Source organism: Carassius gibelio, chromosome B6 (assembly GCF_023724105.1).
Source record: "Carassius gibelio isolate Cgi1373 ecotype wild population from Czech Republic chromosome B6, carGib1.2-hapl.c, whole genome shotgun sequence".
Classification (NCBI taxonomy): Eukaryota; Metazoa; Chordata; class Actinopteri; order Cypriniformes; family Cyprinidae; genus Carassius; species Carassius gibelio.
The window spans coordinates 20,930,691-20,951,315 of record NC_068401.1 but is presented as its reverse complement, the minus strand read 5'-3'; the positions used below and the strand labels follow the sequence as shown (position 1 = coordinate 20,951,315).

At 37.4% G+C, this 20,625-nt stretch overlaps 1 protein-coding gene across 4 annotated transcripts in view; it reads right to left on the bottom strand.

The window, feature by feature from the left end:
* Positions 1-20,170, bottom strand: part of col18a1b (collagen type XVIII alpha 1 chain b) — a 29,415-nt gene extending 9,245 nt beyond the window's left edge. Inside the window, exons 1-24 of one of the 4 annotated variants that reach the window (XM_052559902.1) lie at positions 19,736-20,170; positions 13,922-14,463; positions 13,260-13,361; positions 13,047-13,103; positions 9,313-9,364; positions 7,551-7,597; positions 7,111-7,296; positions 6,980-7,006; positions 6,822-6,884; positions 6,500-6,583; positions 6,208-6,246; positions 5,681-5,833; positions 5,531-5,584; positions 5,373-5,417; positions 5,157-5,219; positions 4,239-4,358; positions 4,024-4,092; positions 3,912-3,938; positions 3,704-3,802; positions 3,591-3,626; positions 3,355-3,438; positions 3,217-3,249; positions 3,025-3,060; positions 1,345-1,404 (exon numbers count right to left, since the gene is read on the bottom strand). In XM_052559902.1, the coding sequence (XP_052415862.1) occupies positions 1,345-1,404; positions 3,025-3,060; positions 3,217-3,249; positions 3,355-3,438; positions 3,591-3,626; positions 3,704-3,802; positions 3,912-3,938; positions 4,024-4,092; positions 4,239-4,358; positions 5,157-5,219; positions 5,373-5,417; positions 5,531-5,584; positions 5,681-5,833; positions 6,208-6,246; positions 6,500-6,583; positions 6,822-6,884; positions 6,980-7,006; positions 7,111-7,296; positions 7,551-7,597; positions 9,313-9,364; positions 13,047-13,103; positions 13,260-13,361; positions 13,922-14,463; positions 19,736-20,027 (2,370 nt within the window). In that variant the 5' untranslated portion in view covers positions 20,028-20,170. Of the gene's footprint in view, positions 1-1,344; positions 1,405-3,024; positions 3,061-3,216; positions 3,250-3,354; positions 3,439-3,590; positions 3,627-3,703; positions 3,803-3,911; positions 3,939-4,023; positions 4,093-4,238; positions 4,359-5,156; positions 5,220-5,372; positions 5,418-5,530; positions 5,585-5,680; positions 5,834-6,207; positions 6,247-6,499; positions 6,584-6,821; positions 6,885-6,979; positions 7,007-7,110; positions 7,297-7,550; positions 7,598-9,312; positions 9,365-13,046; positions 13,104-13,259; positions 13,362-13,921; positions 14,464-19,156 lie in introns of all 4 variants that reach the window. The other 3 variants (XM_052559901.1, XM_052559900.1, XM_052559903.1) reach the window with 3 other exon arrangements.
* Between the last annotated feature and the right edge of the window lie 455 nt (positions 20,171-20,625).

Here is a 20,625-nt window from a genome sequence, read left to right as displayed (position 1 = left end):
TTCACTAGCCACAACCAGGCCTGATTACTGCCAGACCTGTTGAATCAAAAAATAACTTGTAGATTCAGGTACACTTGAACCTGTCTGACAAAGTGAAGCATGCTTAAAGAGCAAAACACCATGCCGTGATCTAAAGAAATTCAAAAACAGATGAAAAACAAAACAGTTTACATATCAGTCTGGAAGGGTTATAAAGACATTTCTAAGGCTTTGGGACTTTGGGAACCACAGTCAGAGCTATTATCCACAAATGGAGAAAACTTCCCAGGAGTGTCCGGCCTATCAAAATTACTCCAAGATCACATCAACGCCTCATCCAGGAGGTAATAAAAGAACCCAGAACAACATCTAAACTGCAGGTCTCACTTTCCTCAATTAAGGTCCGTGTTCATGATTCATCAAAAAGAAATAGACTGGGCAAAAACGTCATCCATGGAAAAGTTCCAAGGCAAAAGCCATTACTGACTAAAAAGGACACAAAGGCTTGTCTCACATTTGCCCTTTTGCCCCAAGACTTTTGGGCCAATATTCTGTGGATTGTCCCATTCAACTGGGATAAAACCAACATTACCACACACATCACATATAGCATTTCATAAAAAAATTATACCAACAGTTAAACATGGTGATGGTAGTGTGATGGTTTGGGGCTGCTTTGCAGCTTCTGGACCTGGATGACATGCCATAATTGATGGAACTGAATTCTATCAGAAAATCCTGAAGGACAATGTCCGGCTGTCACTTTGTGACCTCAAGCTCAAGTGGCCGAACTTGGGTTATGCAGCAGGACAACGATCCCAAACACACCATTAAATTCACCTCTGAATGGCAAAACATTTTTTTCAGTTATCACAAATGTTTGATTGCAGTTGATGCAGCAAAGGGTTTCAAAACCAGTTATTTGATGTAGGGGGCAATTACTTTTTCACGTAGTGCCAGACAGGTTTGGACCGCTTTTGTCCTTTAATACATTTTTTTTTTCAAAACTGCATTTTGTATTTAATCGGGTTATCTTTGTGGATAATTTAAGTGTGACATGCAAAATGAAAATCAAAACCTTTTCATGGCACTGTACATATATACAGCCCTATATAAAAAATTAAGAGACCACTACAAAATTATCAGTTTCTATGGTTTTCCTATAGGTTAAATACATTTATTCCAAATCCATTCCAATCATATTCTTATTTAGAACATTAATTTGCAGAAAACAACTTGTCAAAATGGCAAAGTATTTTCAGACCTCAAATAATGCAAAGAAAACAATTTCATATTAATTTTTAAACAACACAATTATTATTGATTTTCTAAAGTGTATTTTCGTAATAGAGTTTTATGTATTACCTTGACAGAGTCTCCTGGTAGTCCAGGTTCCCCCTGATCACCCTTTGGACCCATTGGTCCCTTTAAAGAAATAAAAAAAATATACATTATAAAACATTCTTTGTAATTTTTTAACATATATAGGTCTTGGCATCTAAATAGCTGGGAGAGCATGATGAATGCATTTAAATACACAATGATATTACGCAGCGCCTGAAAATAGTCCCCAGCAACTACGCAACTACCGTATTTTTCGCACTATAAGGCGCACCGGATTATAAGGCGCACCATCAATGAATGGCCTATTTTAGAACTGTTTTCATATATAAGGCGGACCGGATTATAAGGCGCATAGAATAGAAGATACTGCAGTCAAACGTTTGATATGCATCTCATACTAGATGGAGCTGTGCTAAAGAGAATGTCAACAAAACCTTGATCCATATATAAGGCGCTTCGGATTATAAGGCGCACTGTCATTTTTAAGTGCACCTTATAGTGTGGAAATTACGGTACACAAACTAGCTGTGGACTATTTTCAGGCATTGATATGGCAGCAAAGTTCCTTGATTATTACTTTAGAATGAGAGTATAGTTCCTAGGCATATGGGCCTAGAAAATCGCAGCTTTTCATTATCAATCAATCTTAGCAAGTGTCAAGTTTTAAACAGGAAAAATATCAAAACTCTTTTCTCATTTTTGAGTAAGATGCTAATGGTCAAATCCATTTCAATGATCTATGCTAAGCTAAAAGTGCTACTGCCCGACCCAAAGATTGGCTGAATGGATAAAAAAAAATGTTAAAACTCAACTGTTTAACTCTAGGGGAGTTGGAAAATGAGCCTATTTACAAAAATAGTGGAGTGTTCCTTTAAAGGGATACTCCACCCCAAAATGAAAATGTTGTTAATAATCACTTTTACCCCCATGTCTTTCCAAATCCGTACAAGCGTTCGTCTTCTGAACACAATTTAAGATATTTTGGATGAAAACCCTGGAGGCTTGTGACTTGCCCAATGGACTGTGAAGTTAAGTACACTGTCAAGGTCCAGAAAAGATTAAAACAGCATCATCAGAATAATCCATCTGCCATCAGTTGTACAACCGTTAACGTTATGAAGTGACGAGAATACTGTTTGTACGAGAAGAGAAAACAAAAATAATGACTTTATTCAACAATTAATCTTCTCTGTCTATCCATGCCTATCCATGCATCACCATAGCACAGGCTGCGTACACACTTCTGTTTTCTATATGTATTTACACATTGATTTCAAAGAAAATAGTGCATCTTTGTGGTGCAGCTCACAAAGAAGAGTTTATGCAGCCTGCTGATTTGTGGATAAATTAAATCTTGTCGCTTCATAACATTACGGTTGAACCACTGATGGCAGATGGACTATTCTGACGATGCTTTTCATACTTTTCTGGACCTTGACAGTGTATTTTACTTGGCAATCTATGGGACAGTCACAAGCCTCCTGGTTTTCATCCAAAATATCTTAAATTATATTCTGAAGACAATCAAAGCTTATACGAGTTTGGAACGACGTGGTGGTAAGTGATTAATTACAAAATCTTCATTTTGGGGTGAAATATCCCTTTAAGTTTAATATGAACATTTAAATAAAAAGACACAGATGTTATCCAAAATATACAATACTAGACTTACAACAAAATTACCAGTGATTAAAAACTTACAGGGAATCCTGCCTGACCAGCTATACCAGGTGTACCCTAATAAAACAAGAACAAAACATTTTTATTATATATTATAATATGCAAATAGTAAATCATAATTACACAGTATATTCTGTATATGAACTGCATGATATTTTACATACTCAAATTATTAAAAAGCTATAATGACTATTATTTATCAGTTCCTTTCACCTGTGGTCCAGGGATTCCATATTCTCCATTTGTCTGAAATTAAATGTGATTTAAGTCACTGTTTGTTGTAAAGGATCAGTAAAATGTTAGTTATAGAAGGTCCTTGAGGGTGAGGGTTTACTGTATGATAACACTTACACTGCTATTAATATAGATTACTTGTCCTGGAGGACCTGGTGGCCCTGGTGGTCCTGCAGGCCCTTCTGCATGACCAGGATCACCCTAAATACAAATATATGAATAAAAATCTATTGCTTAGGTCCACAGAATAGTTATAGTGTTGAACTGGATTGAATACTACTGTTGCTGAAGGCTGAGTGAACTGGCGATAGAGATCCTAGATCTAAGCTAAGTGTCTTCAAATGAATACTCACTTTTTCACCTTTCCATCCTCTTTCCCCCTTTAGCCCCTGTAAAAGAGAAATTATTTAAAAGTTACATTATTGCTGTTCAAAGCTGATCGTCATGCTAGCGATCTTTCACTCACTATTTTTCCTGGGAAGCCATCTAAGCCCGGCATTCCTTCTCGTCCTCTTTGACCTTCTTCACCTTTCTGACCTGAAATACCTGGTAAACCAGATTTTCCCTGCAAAAAGTTTAAAGAAAAGAGAATGAACTTTTCTCCCAGGTAGGTGTAATTTACATTGTATTTTTAACATGGATACCACATTAAAACATATAAGTCATAGTCTCACTGGTAGTCCAGGTATCCCCTGAGGTCCCTTTAGTGAAAAAAAAAAAAAACAGGAATGAGGTGGAATAAGCACTGTGTTGCTGTGATGATAATGTGACAGCAGTTTATAGTACCTGTGGACCTGGTGGCCCCATGACTCCTGGAATATATTGAAGATCAACTTCTTTTTCTTTCCCATCAGTCTGAAAGCACAGTGGATATGGCAGATCAAGTTCTAGGCCTCCTACTGTAGAGGCACAAAGTCCTGTGACTTTATGGCCCTTGTGATTGTCCTAAGATTAAAAGCTTTGAGGGTGCTGAACTACAAAGATTACAGTAAGTAACTTACAGTAATTCGGAAGGCAGGTCCAGGGGATCCAGGGGGTCCTGGAGGTCCCTGAGGTCCCATAGGCCCAGGTGGCCCTGCCATACCTTCTGGCCCTGGGATTCCTACTGTACCTTTTGAACCCTAAAGAAAAGAAAATGGATAGGGAGGGTTTGAAACTTGCAAAAGTAAGTTGACTGTCTTTAGTTGACTAAATTTAAGTTGAAATTTCATGAAATTGGCTCCTGATAGGTAACATGGTGCAGGATAATAAGGGCTCTTAATGTAATCTGTCAACAATATATAATAAACTTAAAGATCAGTTAAAATCATCTATTAGACACTGCATGGTTTATGGGTTCACTTCATGAACATCCCATATCAGAGAACAATCACACATTGCTAAAATCACATGAATTGGCCAATTTTGAATGCACTCCGAACAACTTGTTCAAAACAATCTAATTGCAAGTTTTGAAGCTTTGTGAAGCCATATTTTTAATGCAACAACAGCTGCAGCAGCAGTGTATAAATATCTCAGACCAATTACTTTAATTTGCCATATCCATTGTAAGTTTATTTAGAGAGATGTCATGATCTACAGCAAATACCACTCAAGAAACAGTGTAATGCAGGTTATGTGAGCAGTCCTTAATTGTCACAGTGTTGTAAAAATAATTGCATGAAAATGACAAGCAAGCCTCGCACAAGAACTAAAAACATAAGTAGAAGAGTCAAACAGAAAGTCTGTATTGGCTAAAGCACAAGTCTGATTTGATCAGTTCACTAGAGCTCATTGAATGGTAGGCAAAATTTTGATGATGAAAAGTTGTCTGTAGAGAACTAAAAAAAAAAAAAAAACACTTTCATTCATCAGTCAAGTTCTTGTGACACACAAAACTCAATTCAGTTAGTTTGTAGTCATGCATGATTTTAGAATACCTGTGCCCCATTAGTCTCCCAGGAAGGAAACCAGTTGGAGAAAAATGAGAAAGCAGAGCTTTGCTACAGGGAGAAAAAATATACATAGTGAAGATTAACTTCCCCCCAAAAAAACATAGATAGAAATGTCTGACTTTCAGTTGTATTTCAGTATTCTGTGAGCATATACAGTATTCACATCTAATTTATTAAACATGCTAGCATCACTTGTCTTACCTGTTCCCTTGCAACTTCAGGTAAGCCAAGATCACCACAGTCTCCCTAAAAGAGAGAGAGAGAGAAAAAATAAATAGTTTGATTTCATATATCAGGCCTATTAAAAATCATTAAAAAAAATATTTTAATATCATTTAAAAATTCAAATTAATATTTACCTTTTGGCCTGGAGGACCAGGAGGACCAGGTTTTCCAGGTCGCCCTGGGGCCCCCTGAGTCATAATAAAGAGAATAAAACAGAACACAAACAAATTTCTACTAAATGTTTTAAAGTAAATGGGATTAATGAAGAGGGGACAATTTCTTACAGGACGCCCAGGGAACCCATTTTGTCCAGGGGGACCAGTGGGGCCAGCTTCAAAAGGTTCTAATTCTGGTTCAGTTGGCCAGTCTGGTCCTGGGGGCCCAGGGAGCCCAGGCAGCCCAGGAGGACCAGGTAGACCAGGATGACAGCATAAATGCTGAAAAGATGAGAACATATTGAACTTTAACTCCAAAATGAAATTATACATCCAAACACAACAGCAGCAGATCTATTGAATTCATTGGGATAGTCAGTAGAGTAAAATATATACATATATATGCATGTTAAAATATATTTTTTATAATATGATGCTTGACATGGTGTGATAACCATAGTTAAATGGGTTTAAAAGGGCAAAGTTGCATTAAGAAATGCCAAGATACATATTTCCATCAAAATTGTTAAAGCTTTATATAAGAATAGTTTTTAGTATATTGCATATTCATCATAAAAACATAAATAAATATTAAGAATGCTTTCAAATTAGGCTAGTAGTCTTAGGCATAGATTGACTGATTTGTTAAAACATACCGGCGATGATCCAGAACCATCCTCCATATCCATAAATGTCTGAAGGGACAGCATTACAAAATAAAACACAGATGTTTTAGCTCATTCAACAGGTTTCATGGTATTTCTATACTGTGACAACTGCTAATTTTCAGTAAAAGGAAACTCAAGAAAACAACTTAACTTAACTTTGTCACTACATACACTACATTTGTTTCACTTTAATTCATAATAGGCTCTCATTAGTTCCTTCTACTGTAATCACATATTAGCTCCAAGCGCATAGACCTGTACCAGATGTATTCATACTCACAGTCCTGTCTGAGATTGAGGGTCCAGGAGGTCCAGGTGGCCCAGGTGGGCCTCTAGGACCTGACTGTCCTTCCCCTTTCTGTCCCTAGAGACAAAAAAAAAAAAAAAAAAAAAAAAAAAAAAAAACCTTTATTTTATTTATTGGTTCCATACAAAGACCTTGGTGAAAAATAGCAATTTTCCCATTGTGCCTGATAATGTTCTGCTTTCAAACCCTCAAAGGTCTTTTGTTTTCTTGGTTGAAAAATCAATGTTTTTTCACCTCCAGTATAGACCCAGAAAATTGTACATTTTATTTTCACAAAAACACTTTTGAAAACCACCTTCTGTCCTTTAGGTCCTGTAGTACCAGGTGGTCCTTGAAAACCTCGGGGTCCTTCAGGGCCCTGAATAGTAACACCAAATGAGAATGAAGAAGTAATACACAAAATCGTAGAAAATATTCAAACACTGTCCGAAAGAGTCTTTCCAGAAAACTCACCGTTTTACCGTCCTGCCCTGGTTCACCCTATAAAACATTAAACTTATGTTTCTGAACACTCATGACTCTTTTTAAAAATATGATTCGCTTTAACAGTAATGAAAGTTTTAATGGACGTTTATGTTACTCACTGGCTCCCCCTGTGGGCCCTTTGGACCTGGTGGTCCCATTAGACCCTGTATACTCTCCAACTTTATATCCTCTGAGCTTATCAATTCTTTTACTGGACCCTGGGGTCCAGCTGGTCCAGGTGGACCAGGTGGTCCTGGAGGCCCACGATCACCTTTGGGGCCAGGATATCCAGACCCAGTACTACCCTATACAGAAAAATGGGCAATATGTATATCAGCCTTTATGTAAGATTTACTATGCAAATTGCATATCGTCATCCAACAACAACAACAACAACAACAACAACAACAACAACAACAACAACAAAAATCTACAGTCTATTTACTTTAACCTTTTCTTTTTTAGACATTGTAGTAAGAGGTCTGTTAGCATCCCAATAATGCAACAATCATTTAATATGTTTGATTATAAAAGAACCCAAAACAGAAGTGTACTGTACCTTATCTTGACTTGTGCTGGAGACTGTGGCTGATTCACGTTTAGACTCTGAGAATGTAAAAGCAGTATTTCATGTTAAAATAAAGACCAGGCCTTTCAAATTAAATTTATTTTTATGCAGATTAGTGCTATCTGCTGGGAGTAATAAAATAAAAATAAATAAATAAATAAATAACATATTAAATACTTATATCTAATGTTTTTTTTTTAGATATAAATATGTATATATATAAGCATAATTTTACTACAGTCAAAACTGAACACAGAGAAGGACTTTTTGTTACACATAACATCAGAATTTAATAAAAAGAATTATAAAAATATGATTAGGAATGCTAGGTCTGATCTGATTTCAACCTCTTATTTGAGTATTCTGTATCAATTTGGTCATTGTTACAGCCACACCACTTCATCTGTGTGTGTACAATAGTGTGCTGTGTCTGTAAGTGTGTGTGCATGTGAGTGTGTGTGCGTTTAAAAAACATAACATTTCTAGACATAAAAAGAGGCACAGAAGGTATAAATTTGCACTTGGTAATAATTTAAAATTAAAAGGTTTTACTGTACAGTAAATTTTAAATAACTTAATAATCTTTTTAAAAATAAGCACACATTCAACAAATTGAATTTAATATACATTTAAGCAGATAAACTTAATTTATTATTCTCAATGACATCCAAATTAACTGATAAAACCCTTTGAAACATAAAAATTTAGTAGCTATTTATTCATTCATTCATTCATGCATATAATGTATATAAAGCGAATGCAATAAACATAATAGTTAAAAGAGGAGAGCTTTTTGCCTGCCTGTTTAATTAGAATTACAACAAACATTTGCTCTTAAAACATATATAGTGAAATATTATTTAAATTTAAAACACATATTTTAAAACCTTATTCTTTATGTTTCCTGTGTTGGCAAACTTTATTGTCAGTGAAGGTTGTCCATTGACATTGATGTTTCCATGAAAAACCTTTCCATTGCACACAAGGTTCTGTGTAGATATTGTCCACAAGATGGCATTGCAGCATTACCATTGCATTCAGTTTGAAGCAATTTCTGTGGTTATGTCATATTTTGTGAGCTCTTACATAGGTTGTCCAAATTTCACAGATTCCACAATTTTCAAATTTATAGGTGCATCTCAATAAATTAGAATGGAAAAGTTAATTTATTTCAGTAATTCAACTCACATTGTGAAACTCGTGTATTAAATAAATTCAGTGCACACAGGCTGAAGTAGTTTAAGTCTTTGGTTCTTTTAATTGTGATGATTTTGGATAACATTTAACAAAAACCAAATTAGACTCAACAAATTAGAATATGGTGACATGCCAATCAGCTAGTCAACTCAAAACACCTGCAAAGGTTTCCTGAGCCTTCAAAATGGTCTCTCAGTTTGGTTCACTAGGCTACACATTCATGGGGAAGACTGCTGATCTGAAAGTTGTCCAGAAGACAATCATTGACATCCTTCACAAGGAGGGTAAGCCACAAACATTTATTGCCAAAGAAGCACAGAGTGGTGTATCCAAGCATGTTAACAGAAACTTGAGTGGGAAAAAGTGCGGAAGAAAAAGATGCACAACCAACCGAGAGAACCCCAGCCTTATGAGTATTGTCAAGCAAAATCGATTCAAGAATATGAGTGAACTTCACAAGGAATAGCCTGAGGCTGGGGTAAAGTCATCAATAGCCACCACACACAGACGTGTCAAGAAATTTGCTGAACCACAGACAATGTCAGAGGCATCTTACCTTCATCTGTTTCCAATGTAGGTCCTGTAGAAGCAGGTTGTGAAGGCAGGGGCTGCAGAACAGAAACCATTGAGATAGAAAACACAGCTTTAAAAGGACATATCTTATGGTTGATAAAATATGTTGTTTAACTTATTTGTTTTGTCATACTTAGTAACTTATCTTACGTCTACTTCAGGTTATTTTGTCTTAAAGGGTTAGTTCACCCAAAAATGAAAATTCTGTCATTCATTACTTACCCTCATGTCGTTCCAGACCCGTTAGGCCTTCATTCATCTACGGAACACAAATTAAGATATTTTTTTGATGAAATCTGAGAGCTCTCTGTCCCTCCACAGACAGCAAGGGTACTCCCATGATCAAGGCACAGAAACCTAGTAAGGACATCGGTGAAACAGTCCATTTGACATCAGGGGCTCAACCTTAATTTTATGAAGCTATGAAAATACTTTTTGTGCACAAAGAAAGCAATAATATAATCTATTTAGCAATTCTTCTCCCCATTTAACATCATCTGCCATTTTGGAGAGTACCCCAGAATGTAGAATCTATGTTAATCAGCGTTGTTTACATTCAGCAAGTAGACGGTTTCTACTGAATGTAAATATAGCTGATTACTTTGAGTATGTTGATGTTATTATTGCTTTCTTTTTGCACAAAAAGTATTTTTGCTGCTTTGTAAAATTAGAGTTAAACCCCTGATGTCACATGGGCTATTTTACCGATGACTTTGCTATGTTTCTGTGCCTTGATCGTGGTAGTACCCTTGCTGTCTATGGAGGGTCAGAGAAGTCAAAGATATCTTAATTTGTTTTTTCAAAGATGAACGAAGGTTTTAAGGGTTTGGAACGACATGAGGGTAAGAAATTAATGACATAATTTTCATTTTTGGGTGAACTAACCTTTTCCACAGTTCAATACATTAAGCAGTATAAGTGCTTTCTATGCCACTAAAAAATCAATTCAACCAACAACAAATATGGCAGTGAAGTAGTAGGAGATTATAGGACTGCCACAAGTATGAAATCGCAGACGTACAGTATGTGACCACCAACCTCCTGAGATGTTACCCCAAACAACAGGTACAAGGCAGAATTAAGCAAAATAGCCTCTCCTTCCTGAAATTCTGGAATTAACTTTAAACATATGAACCATCTTGTCCAACCATTATGAATATTATAAAATTCTATACTTTTAAAGCAATAACAGTAATAGAAATGCATTATTTCATCTATCATAAGTAATTTTTATCCACAATATTACAAAAACGTAAAATATTTACAATTACTAAAAATATATATATTAAGGTTTTTAGTAATTGTCTGGGAAATATGTAAAAAAAGTTGTTACAATTTTTTTTTATCGGTCTCACTTTATATTAGGTGTGCCTATTATTTTTTATTTTGAATCGCAAAACACTTATGCTGCTACTGAGGTGGGATATGTGAATAGGGCAGGTTTGGTGGTAGAGATTTAAGGGGTAGTAGTTGGGTCGAAAGTGTTGGGGATAACACCTCAGTATACAGTGCCCTCAGTGCCCTCATGGAGGCTCGCTGATACCCCTACCACCCTTGGTGCTTCAGGGCTAAGTGAGCTCCAATGAGCAAAATTCCCAACTCCCGCCTAGCAACGATACAGAATGGGAGCACTTTCTCCCTCAATTGAGGGTGCTACAGCAGTAAGGTTGGTCATTACCTGCCAGTCATCCACTTCAGGGCACCAAACTGGCCCCTCTAATAACACCAGAGGCCAGCCTTGAGAGGCTGGTTCCCTTAGTAAATTTTATGTCAGCATGGAAACTTTTGCCAAATGTCTCAAAAGGGGTTCTACAGATTATATAGAAAGGATACAGAATCCAGTTTGGTTCTCGTCCACCTCGTTTCAACAGGGTCATTCCCAAACTAGTGGGCCCCAAGCAGGCTCTGGTAATGGAACAAGAAGTAGATACTCTCTTGAGGAAGGGGGCCATAAAATGTGTTCCTCCTCTCTCTCTGGTTTCTACATCTGTTACTTCATCGTTCCGAAGAAGGATGGAGGGTTGCGTCCGATCTTAGATCTCTGTCTATAAGCGGAAGCATTTCACATCATGGTGTGGACAGCGACTGCAAGACCCACTCAACTGCCCAATTGGTACAGTTCTGGAGTTTCTGCTAGAGTGATTTTCCACAGGGCTATCTCCCTCCACTCTGAAGGTATACATGACGGTCTTGGTCAGTCATTGGGATAACACACACTTATCGCTCGTTTACTCGATGGCACCATGTGGCTGAAGCCAGTACATCGTACTAAGGTACCCTAAGGTGCCCTGGGTGTGGTTCTGGAGGGGTTATGCCCCCTTTATACATCCAGATTAAGTTTAAGTCAAGTTTCTCAAGCCCAAGATTCATTTTCTCCTCGCTATTTCCTCACTTAAAAGGATTGAGGATCTTCAGGCTCTTTCTGTTTCATGTCTGGAATTTGCTTTAGGCATGGTTAGGGCATTCCTTTACCCGATGGTCAGGAATGTCCCCAAGGTGCCCACTTCCTTGCCGGGGCCCATAGTACTTCTGTACTCCTCCTTTCTAGGAAGTAGGCCAAGAAAGGATTAATATGCTCTGTCCAGTTCGAGCACTGGACGCTTACAAACAGAGCTGTGCCATTATGTAAGGCAGATCAGCTGTTTGTTTGCTTTGGTCCACCAAAGAAAGGATCTCCAGCGACCAAGCAGACTATGAGTAGATGGGCGCTCAAGGCCATCCCACTAGCCGAAGAGTCCTCTGGCCTCCTGTCACCCAAGGGGTTCAGAACGCACTCGACCAGGAGTATGGCAGCTTCCAAGGCTCTCAACTTGGGTGTGGCCTTGCAGGACATTTGTGCTTCTGCGGGCTGGTCATCTCCAAACACTTTTGTCTGCTTCTATAACCTAGACCTGGCATCTACCCCAGGTCCCCAGGTCTCTCTTCGTGATGTGCTCATGAGATACACACACACAGACAGGGACTTGAGTGAGTCCAGTGAGTTCAGTAATGTGCATTCTTGTTCCCAAAGTGATTCTCGACACAGCTCAAGTCCCTGAAGGAGAACGTCTCTAGGTTACGTATGTAACCATGGTTCCCCGAGGGAACGAGATGCTGCTTCTCCTTGCCATACTCCCTGCATCCCTGCTGGTGTTACTTCAACGAAGCTAACTTTTGCTTTGACGGATGTGCTTTTGTACTTCCTGGTGCTCATGTCACCCTGCTTGTGACTTCTCCATCAGGCTGATTTTACACGCGCTTCAGAATGCGGTCACACATGGGCATTCCCAAAGTGATACTCGATGCAGCGTCTCTTTCCCTCTGGGAATCATGGTTACATATATAACCTTATAGATGTTTCTTGTTAGTTAACAGTAGTGTTAAAATTGTTACTCGTTTGTTCCTTTGTCCTTACTCATTAATAATGATATTCTAAAGTGGTATCTTTTAAGTGAACATCCAATAGACACATCCCATTGCAATATGTCAGAAGTAGTCCTGTAGTAGTAGTATTACATTAGTCATTTAGCTGATGCTTTTATCCAAAGCGACTTACAATTGCTATATATGTCAGAGGTCGCACGCCTCTGAAGCAACTAGGGGTTAAGGGTCTTGCTTAGGGACACATCAGTGTCTCACAGTGGATTCGAACCTGGGTCCTTCATACCAAAGGCATGTGTCTTATCCACTACATATTTAGTCAGATAAATACAATAACTAATGTCCAAAAATACTTACTAAATTAAGATCCACGTCCATTCTATGATCCATTCCACTTCCGTTTTCTCCAGAACTCTACAAATAATGAGTAGCAAGCATTAAAATCGATTTCCCACATTAGCATTTAGTTAGTAAGCCAACAATATATTCAGTGTGAGAAAGATTAAGAGTAATTTCTGTCTGTGTACTATAAACAATACATAAAAAAAAAAAAGATTATTTGCAGCTTACATCATAGTCATCATCATCATCATCGTCATCATCATCAGGGTCATTACAATGACGCTCTGCAGCTTGTGGGTTTCCAACCACCCTTAACTCTGAGATCATGCCCTAAAAAAAAGGTCAACATCAACTTTAGAGTTAACATCAGTCAACACATCAGCTGTAGTTGTGTATGAATATAAATGTCATTCCAGATAATTCTCCTGGATGTATGGATTTATAGATACAGTAGTTATACCATATTGGTCTGGGACAATCGACTGATCAGTTAATCATTTGTCAGACAGGCTCACTGACAGACAGAAAAACTACAAAGGGCCCATGATACATTTGCTTTTGTCTCTTTGTTTATTTGAACAAAAAGCATACTATTATTCCAGTTCTCACTATTATCTAGTTCCTTATTAGTTGCCTATTATTAACAGTTGCTGCTTAAGATTTAATAAGTCAGTTGTTAAGTTTGGGTATTGGGTAGGATGTAGAATATGGTCATGCAGAACATTTGCTTTATAAGTACTAATAAACAGCCAATATGTTAATAATAGGCAACTAATTTTGCAGTTTAGGCAGTTTATTGAGGCAAAAGTAATGGTTAATGATTTGTTCTTAGTCAGAACTGGACCTTAAAATAAAATGTGGCCAACATACAGAGTACTTTTCAAACATACTTGATATTTGTCTGGGTCATCAGCTCCACTTTGTCCAACAAAGATCTTGGAGAATGTCTCAAGCTTCAAGTCATCAGGTGAGCGCTCAAACTTTACCATCCTGGGTTCAGATTTACAGTCCTCGTAGAAAGACACCTGGTCCAGACTAACAGCGAGAGAAAAGCGGCTCCACTCTTGTGGCTTGTGTTCCACCTCAAAGCTTGCCACCTCTTTAGATGTATCTGAATCGGGCTCTGTATAGTAAAAAATAACATTTCTTTTGCCATCTTTCACTGCTGAGAGCTTGACCCCGATGTACATGATCTTTTGATTTGAGTCAGTGATGGAGAAGAGGACTCCAGCATCTTCAGAGTTGGGCTTCAAATGGAAGACAAGAGAGAAGTCACGGTAGAAGGGAGTGGGAAGGTGGACACGTGCCATCTGTTCTGTGTTGGTATCCTTTGTGAAGAGGTAAGCAGTTTGTCCATTTGGGCCTGGAACCTGGGTGATGTTATTACTAAGAAGGTTTCCAATTAGTTGCAGAAGGGAGATTCCACTCTCATCTATAATACAAAAATTTTTACAGTTGAAATTAATGTAGTGTTTGGTGATGTCACACTGAAAAATTTATTAAATGAAAATTAAATTAATTTAGTTATTACTGAATTTTCTTTTGCTATTAAAATATTTTAAAAGATTCAGTTCTTTTTGGTGCCTAAAATAGCGAGTGTCTTTTAGAAAAAGGACCAGTTAATATATAATCTTTGCAATACATGTAAGGTAAAATTGCACCCTTCAAGAAAGTCAACTGGTTCAGCCTCATAAATCACCATGCTGCAGCCTCTGGGGACTGACAGAAATGGTGACTGCTGATTATTACCATGTCTACAGAACATAGGGGAAAACAGTCAGACACAGTGGGATAATTCTTCACAGTGTACATTACAGTATCTCCTGAGAGAATCAGACTAAATTTAGTATGCTAATTATGTGAAATTTAGCTTTCTCAGGGTTGACGATGGAGTATAGGGAGACCATTGTCAGATCACAGAAATGTAAAGGTCTCTAGGTCTTGTAAAGATCTGACTGTTCTTTAGTGTAAATGTTGTGAAAAATATCATAGTTTACATTTATATTAAATAGAATTACTTAAATAAAGTTACTTTTGGACTCACTTAAACATGACTTATGTCTATTTTTATGCAATACAGTATGTGTACTAAAACACATTTATTAAATATACTTTGATGTCATTTCTACTGAGTACTTGTGTCAAGTACTTTTACCAACTGTAATTATACATTTGTAATGATAAAGTTCCACTTTAGGCAAATTTCTAAGATATTAAATATTAAATAATAAATTAGTTATTCGTGTAAAAACTACAGTATTAGTCAGCACGTCAAAATAAGTGTTTAAGCATAACACAGCAAAAGATTATGAAAACAATGATTAAAAAATTACTTTAAATTCGACATTATTACAAAGTATCACCATGTTACTCTCTTTAATGACAGCACAATATACATAATAAATTAATTGTAAAAATTTGTCCACTCCTAAAATTTTTTTGTAAGAAAATGTAATGATGATTATTTACAACTTGTTACCACAATAAACAAAATTATCTGTATTATTCATTGACAGATGAATTTGGGAAGTGAAACAAACTAACATTTTTATATTAGTGGCCTTTTATTGTATCATATTATCTGCAAGTACAGTATTTAAAAATATAAGATTGGAAGTATACTTCAAGTGCACATTTAAAACAATTACAGTAAGTGCACTCTTTTTTGTTTTCAAAAGGGCAACAGCTCTGAATTGTTATAAAATAAACATCTATAAATACCTATCACACAGCTGTCAACCATTACTCCAACATATGTTACTGTATGAAGAGGTTTTCTCTACATTCTACATATAAACTTGTGTATACTGTTGTAAATTTTTTCATACAGGAAGATGGCCAGGCAGATTTGGGCTGAACCAAGCTAACACTTCTGACTGTGGGAACGGCATGTCTAATTCTAAACTCATGTTTCAACAGCAATGGCAGCTTAGTGGCTTTTCCATACTACACCATGATTCTCATTTGACACGGCTGTCCAGTTGCTCACCCACTCAGCCGGCATTTATTTCATTCCTGTGTTGTGCTGTCACCCTCTTTCAAAACACTTACACAGGGGATTCTGGGAGTTTAGCTGGCCCTGGACTTAGTTAGTCCAGATGTGTCCACTTGCTCCTGGATCCTACCTCACAACATAAACTCTAATACAATCCACTTGTAAATCACAATAAAGGTGGAGCCATTGGAACCACCATAAAGTTCAGACTGCAAATTACACTATGAGCGAGAGTACATCATGTCATTCAAAAAATGATTTATTATAAAGCCTGACACGAGACATCAGAAATGCTACTAAAGTTAGTAATAAAAATATCTAGCCAATGCAAAGCTTAACTGACACATACATTTGATAAACCATATTTCAAAAGTGTAAACATAAGCAAGAAATCCTTTCAAAACATGATTACAAAGGAAATTATATTTAAATTACTGGTGAACGATCATTCTGAACTACTTGAACTATCTATCTATAATTAAACAATAAATAACATGTTCTCTATACTGCAACACTTGTGAACATGCTGATGAATAAATCGTCCCTTGGGCACCATTGTTATTGGCCAGCTGTTCCACACACTCTCCCACATGCATATACATTCTACAGCTGTGATAAGACATGACTAAACAAAAGGAAATTTTGTGATAGTGACATAACAAAATAACAACATTTGGTGCTAATAACATTGTAAACATAAAAAATGCGAGTCTCCTAAAAGTTTTGTCAACTCGGTTTCCTTCCAATTGCTAGTTAACATGCCTTCTGCCAGGGATTGTCTTTATATATTTTTTTCTTGAGGGTTGTAGGTCAACTGACAGCTGGATAGGTAAATGGGAGTTAAATGAATGAGATGGAAACTGGAGGATCCTGTTAACTGATACATCCTTGACTCCCAAGAGGTCTAATTAAGATAAACTTTCCCTTCAGAAAATGTCTAAGCCCCTGTACTTCCCAAGAGATAAGACAAAGTGTAATTCAAGGAAATGACCAGCATGAAACAGCTGCCAATTATAACAATTCAGTTCTTTTTAAACACTGTCTAACGACTTATACTGAAGAAATTGAAGGTAAATAAAAGGAAAACTAACATACTGAATGCAAAATGGCCTAAATCCAAAAAGAATGCACTGAAACTAATTAATAGATGTTAAATGATGAAGTCTGGATGCAGTAGCAGATGTGTAAGAGGAAAAAACCTTCTTGCAGCATGGTTTGCACGATACTCTTTAATATGTTCATTGGCAGTTGCTTCCCTTTGAGAAGTTTTCATGGTGCTTTCTCCAAGACCACAGTGATAGATCAAAACGCCAACCTTATTAATTACCATCACAGTGCAATGCGAGAGATAGTCATAAATATGAAAGGTCATTAAACGATCAAGGAAGACTTTGTGTCAGTTAAGAACTGCTCTTCCCCCACAACAGATCTTCACAACTGTCTTCACAATGAATCCTTTTTTCTATCAATGTCCCAACATTTCTTGCACATCATCTGAAAAAAAAAAAGAGAGAGAAAGTCCCTCATAGCTTAAAATAAATCCTTTTAAATCTGATCGTGGATTCTCTGCTGTGTGTCTTGTCACACATTTTCAGAGGGAACCTTGTTATAACCAGCACACAAAGAAAGTTCTTTGACTGATTAATAACACAGACACAATAATCAACTTTTTGTCCAAGTGTTACTCTCCAACAAACGTGGCTGATGTCATCCACCACAACTCACACATATGTATGAAGATGGAGGTCAAACTGTATTGTGTTTGTCAAGAAAGCTGATCCAGCATGGTGAAAAATCTATTTTATTGTGATAGATTAAGCTTGCCTTAAGTATCATTCACCTGGATCAGTAGTTTTTTTTTTCTTTTTAATAAATTTAAGTTTTTATGTGTCTCGGATCTCTCTGTGACGTCTTGTTCAACTGCAAGTAGGTCATTTACATCATTTTGCATCTTAAAGCAGTTACCAACAGTAAAAATACTTGAGAGACATAAGCATTGCTTTCACAGTGCACATAATTCTGCTCATAGATGACTTAAAGCTCACGAGTCTGGAGTCGCAGGTATAGAAATAAAACAAAAGCATTGCTTTAAGAATCAAGCACTATAGGAGCACTTATACAAAACGTGAGAATAAATTACTTTGCCTGATGGATTTTTTTTTTTTACTTCATTTCACATGGACAACCATAGACTCTCCTGATCTCATCTAAACTCTAAAGCTAAGCAAGGTTTGGCTTGGTCAGTACTTGGATAGGAGACCACCAAGCAATGCAATTTGCTCATCAGAACTGACCTCAAGGAGTAAACACTGGTTTACACACCTAATTCTGACAGAACACATACTGTAAGCGGATTCCCCACATCCTTCTCATTCACTTATAACTGCATATAAGTGTGTTTCAGGCAAATGTTATGGTGCATATACACACCATCTCATTCTTATTCTTCTTTAGTTGATGAATCAGGAATATTCTAAATTAGTACACAATAATTAGCATAATACATGCATAAGGGCTTCCACACCACAGTTTTCTCCTGTATTAGTCAAGTGTGTCCCTTTCAAAAAAACTTTTATACAGGCCTCAACTATACACAATCTAGTTACAAATATTGTATGGCACTTAATTATTCTGTTTCTAATAATAACAAATTGTAGACTGCCAAAATTCTGTATTTTTTGCAAACCCATGGATCTACATTTAACACTAAATTAACAAACAAAACAAAAATTGCACACATATTAATGAATATTTATTTCTGATTGGAAATGCTTGCACTCAGATTTTACACACAAATATGAGCTACAGGTTAAAAACTGTCAAAATGAAAATGTTTAAAATGAGCGTTCAATTAGTATTCATGCATGCATGTAATTCTGATGGATCCACACTGAGCCACGCATGCAGACGCAGACCTCACATTACAGGAGATGTGCATAAGTAAACATTCTGCTGGTTAGCGTACACCCAGGTAGTAAATGTTGGTCTGAGCCCTGGCAAAGCAATAGCAGAGCAGAGCAACCACTGACAGACAGGAATTGACCTGTGTTTCTCACGGTAGAAAGCACAGCAATAAAAAAACATACCGACAAGACAAGCGGCACAAGTTTGAGATGCATCACAGTTTTACCTTTGTGGTTACTAACGGTTAGGCATGACTGACTGGGCTCTGGTCCCTCGGGGAGGGTGTGGCAGGCCACAGGCAGGCCCCTCTCCTGTAGGACTGTCCAGCAGCTGTCCAGCAGCACCTCACAGAAAGCCCTGCAGGGTAGCAGGGCTATCCCAGGTTTCTCAGAGGGCTGATGGCATCTTGGTGCCAGTAGTAGGCAAAAAAACCATTCCAAACCATGGTGGCAGCCTGAGCGCAGGAGCCAACCCCATTCATTTAACACAGCTACCACATCCTCTGCCTGGGTGTGGTTAAAAAAATTAGGTACAGAAAATGTGACTTCACCATGAGATAAACAGAAAGGCCAGTCTGAGCCTCTTGATAAGCAGTTTGTGGAATCCTCATTGAAAGTGGAAGTGCTAATTATACTAATCCTGCTGTCAGTGACCCTTGTCCCTGTAAGGTTGATCGCTGTTGTTTTGCCTTCCTGAGACAAATCCATAGTGGGCCCTGAGCCTAAGCTTGACCCAATGGCATCACCTGAGGAAACTTTGACATTTATTTCATGTTCGACTTCTTCTGATAAAGACTTATTATTACCCGTTTTAGAAAGGTGAAGCTTCGAGGAGATGAGCGGTGTCCTCACTGTGACATTGTTATTCACAGTTGAGTTCTGGTCCCAGTTCTTCACAAATCCTTGGATCGCTCTGGCTTCATCTATTTTTTCCGACCCTACACCAGCAATTTTCTCTTCCTTACTGATTGTGCCACCAACAGAAGTGTCATTGTCCATTGTGGGGGCCTCTGTAACAGGTGAACTATTCCACCAAAAGGCATTAAGAGGACCCACATACAGAATCCACAGGATAGACAAGCCCCAGCTGTACCTCATCTTTGCATACACACTAGTCCTTCTGTTGCCCGAGTCATTCAGAACATGCTATCAGACGCGTCTCACAAAAGTAGTCAACCCAACACTGCAATGCAAGATGAATTATCTTTTCCTTCTCTTAGCTCATTGTAACAGGGGGAGAGCGAGAGACGGAAGGCGTGTTCTCTTTAATATAAGTTGGATCTCATTGGCCACTTCTACTTTACTTTCCAAAATGTGAGAAATACACAACCCCCCTCTGTGTCCCAAAAGACCCCGCTTAGAGAACACAGATGTGCAGCCTCAGTTTTCCTCATGCTCCTCTTTTGAGAATAAAATCCATTTAAAGACCCATTAAAAATATTTAATATAGCTTACTTGTTTGCTTGCAGAACTTCAGTGCCTATTTAAATTTTCATGAATGACTGTCAGTAAAATTAACAATCAATTTTTGACCATTCATTCTGAAAAACACAATGCGGAGATCACTATGTGCACATATGTTTCTTTAAAACAATCAAATAATTACATTTAATTGGAATACATTTTTGTAAGGCAACTGTATGTCCAATTTGTTTTTGTTTTTTGTCTTGAGATATCAATTTCAAAATCATTCTAA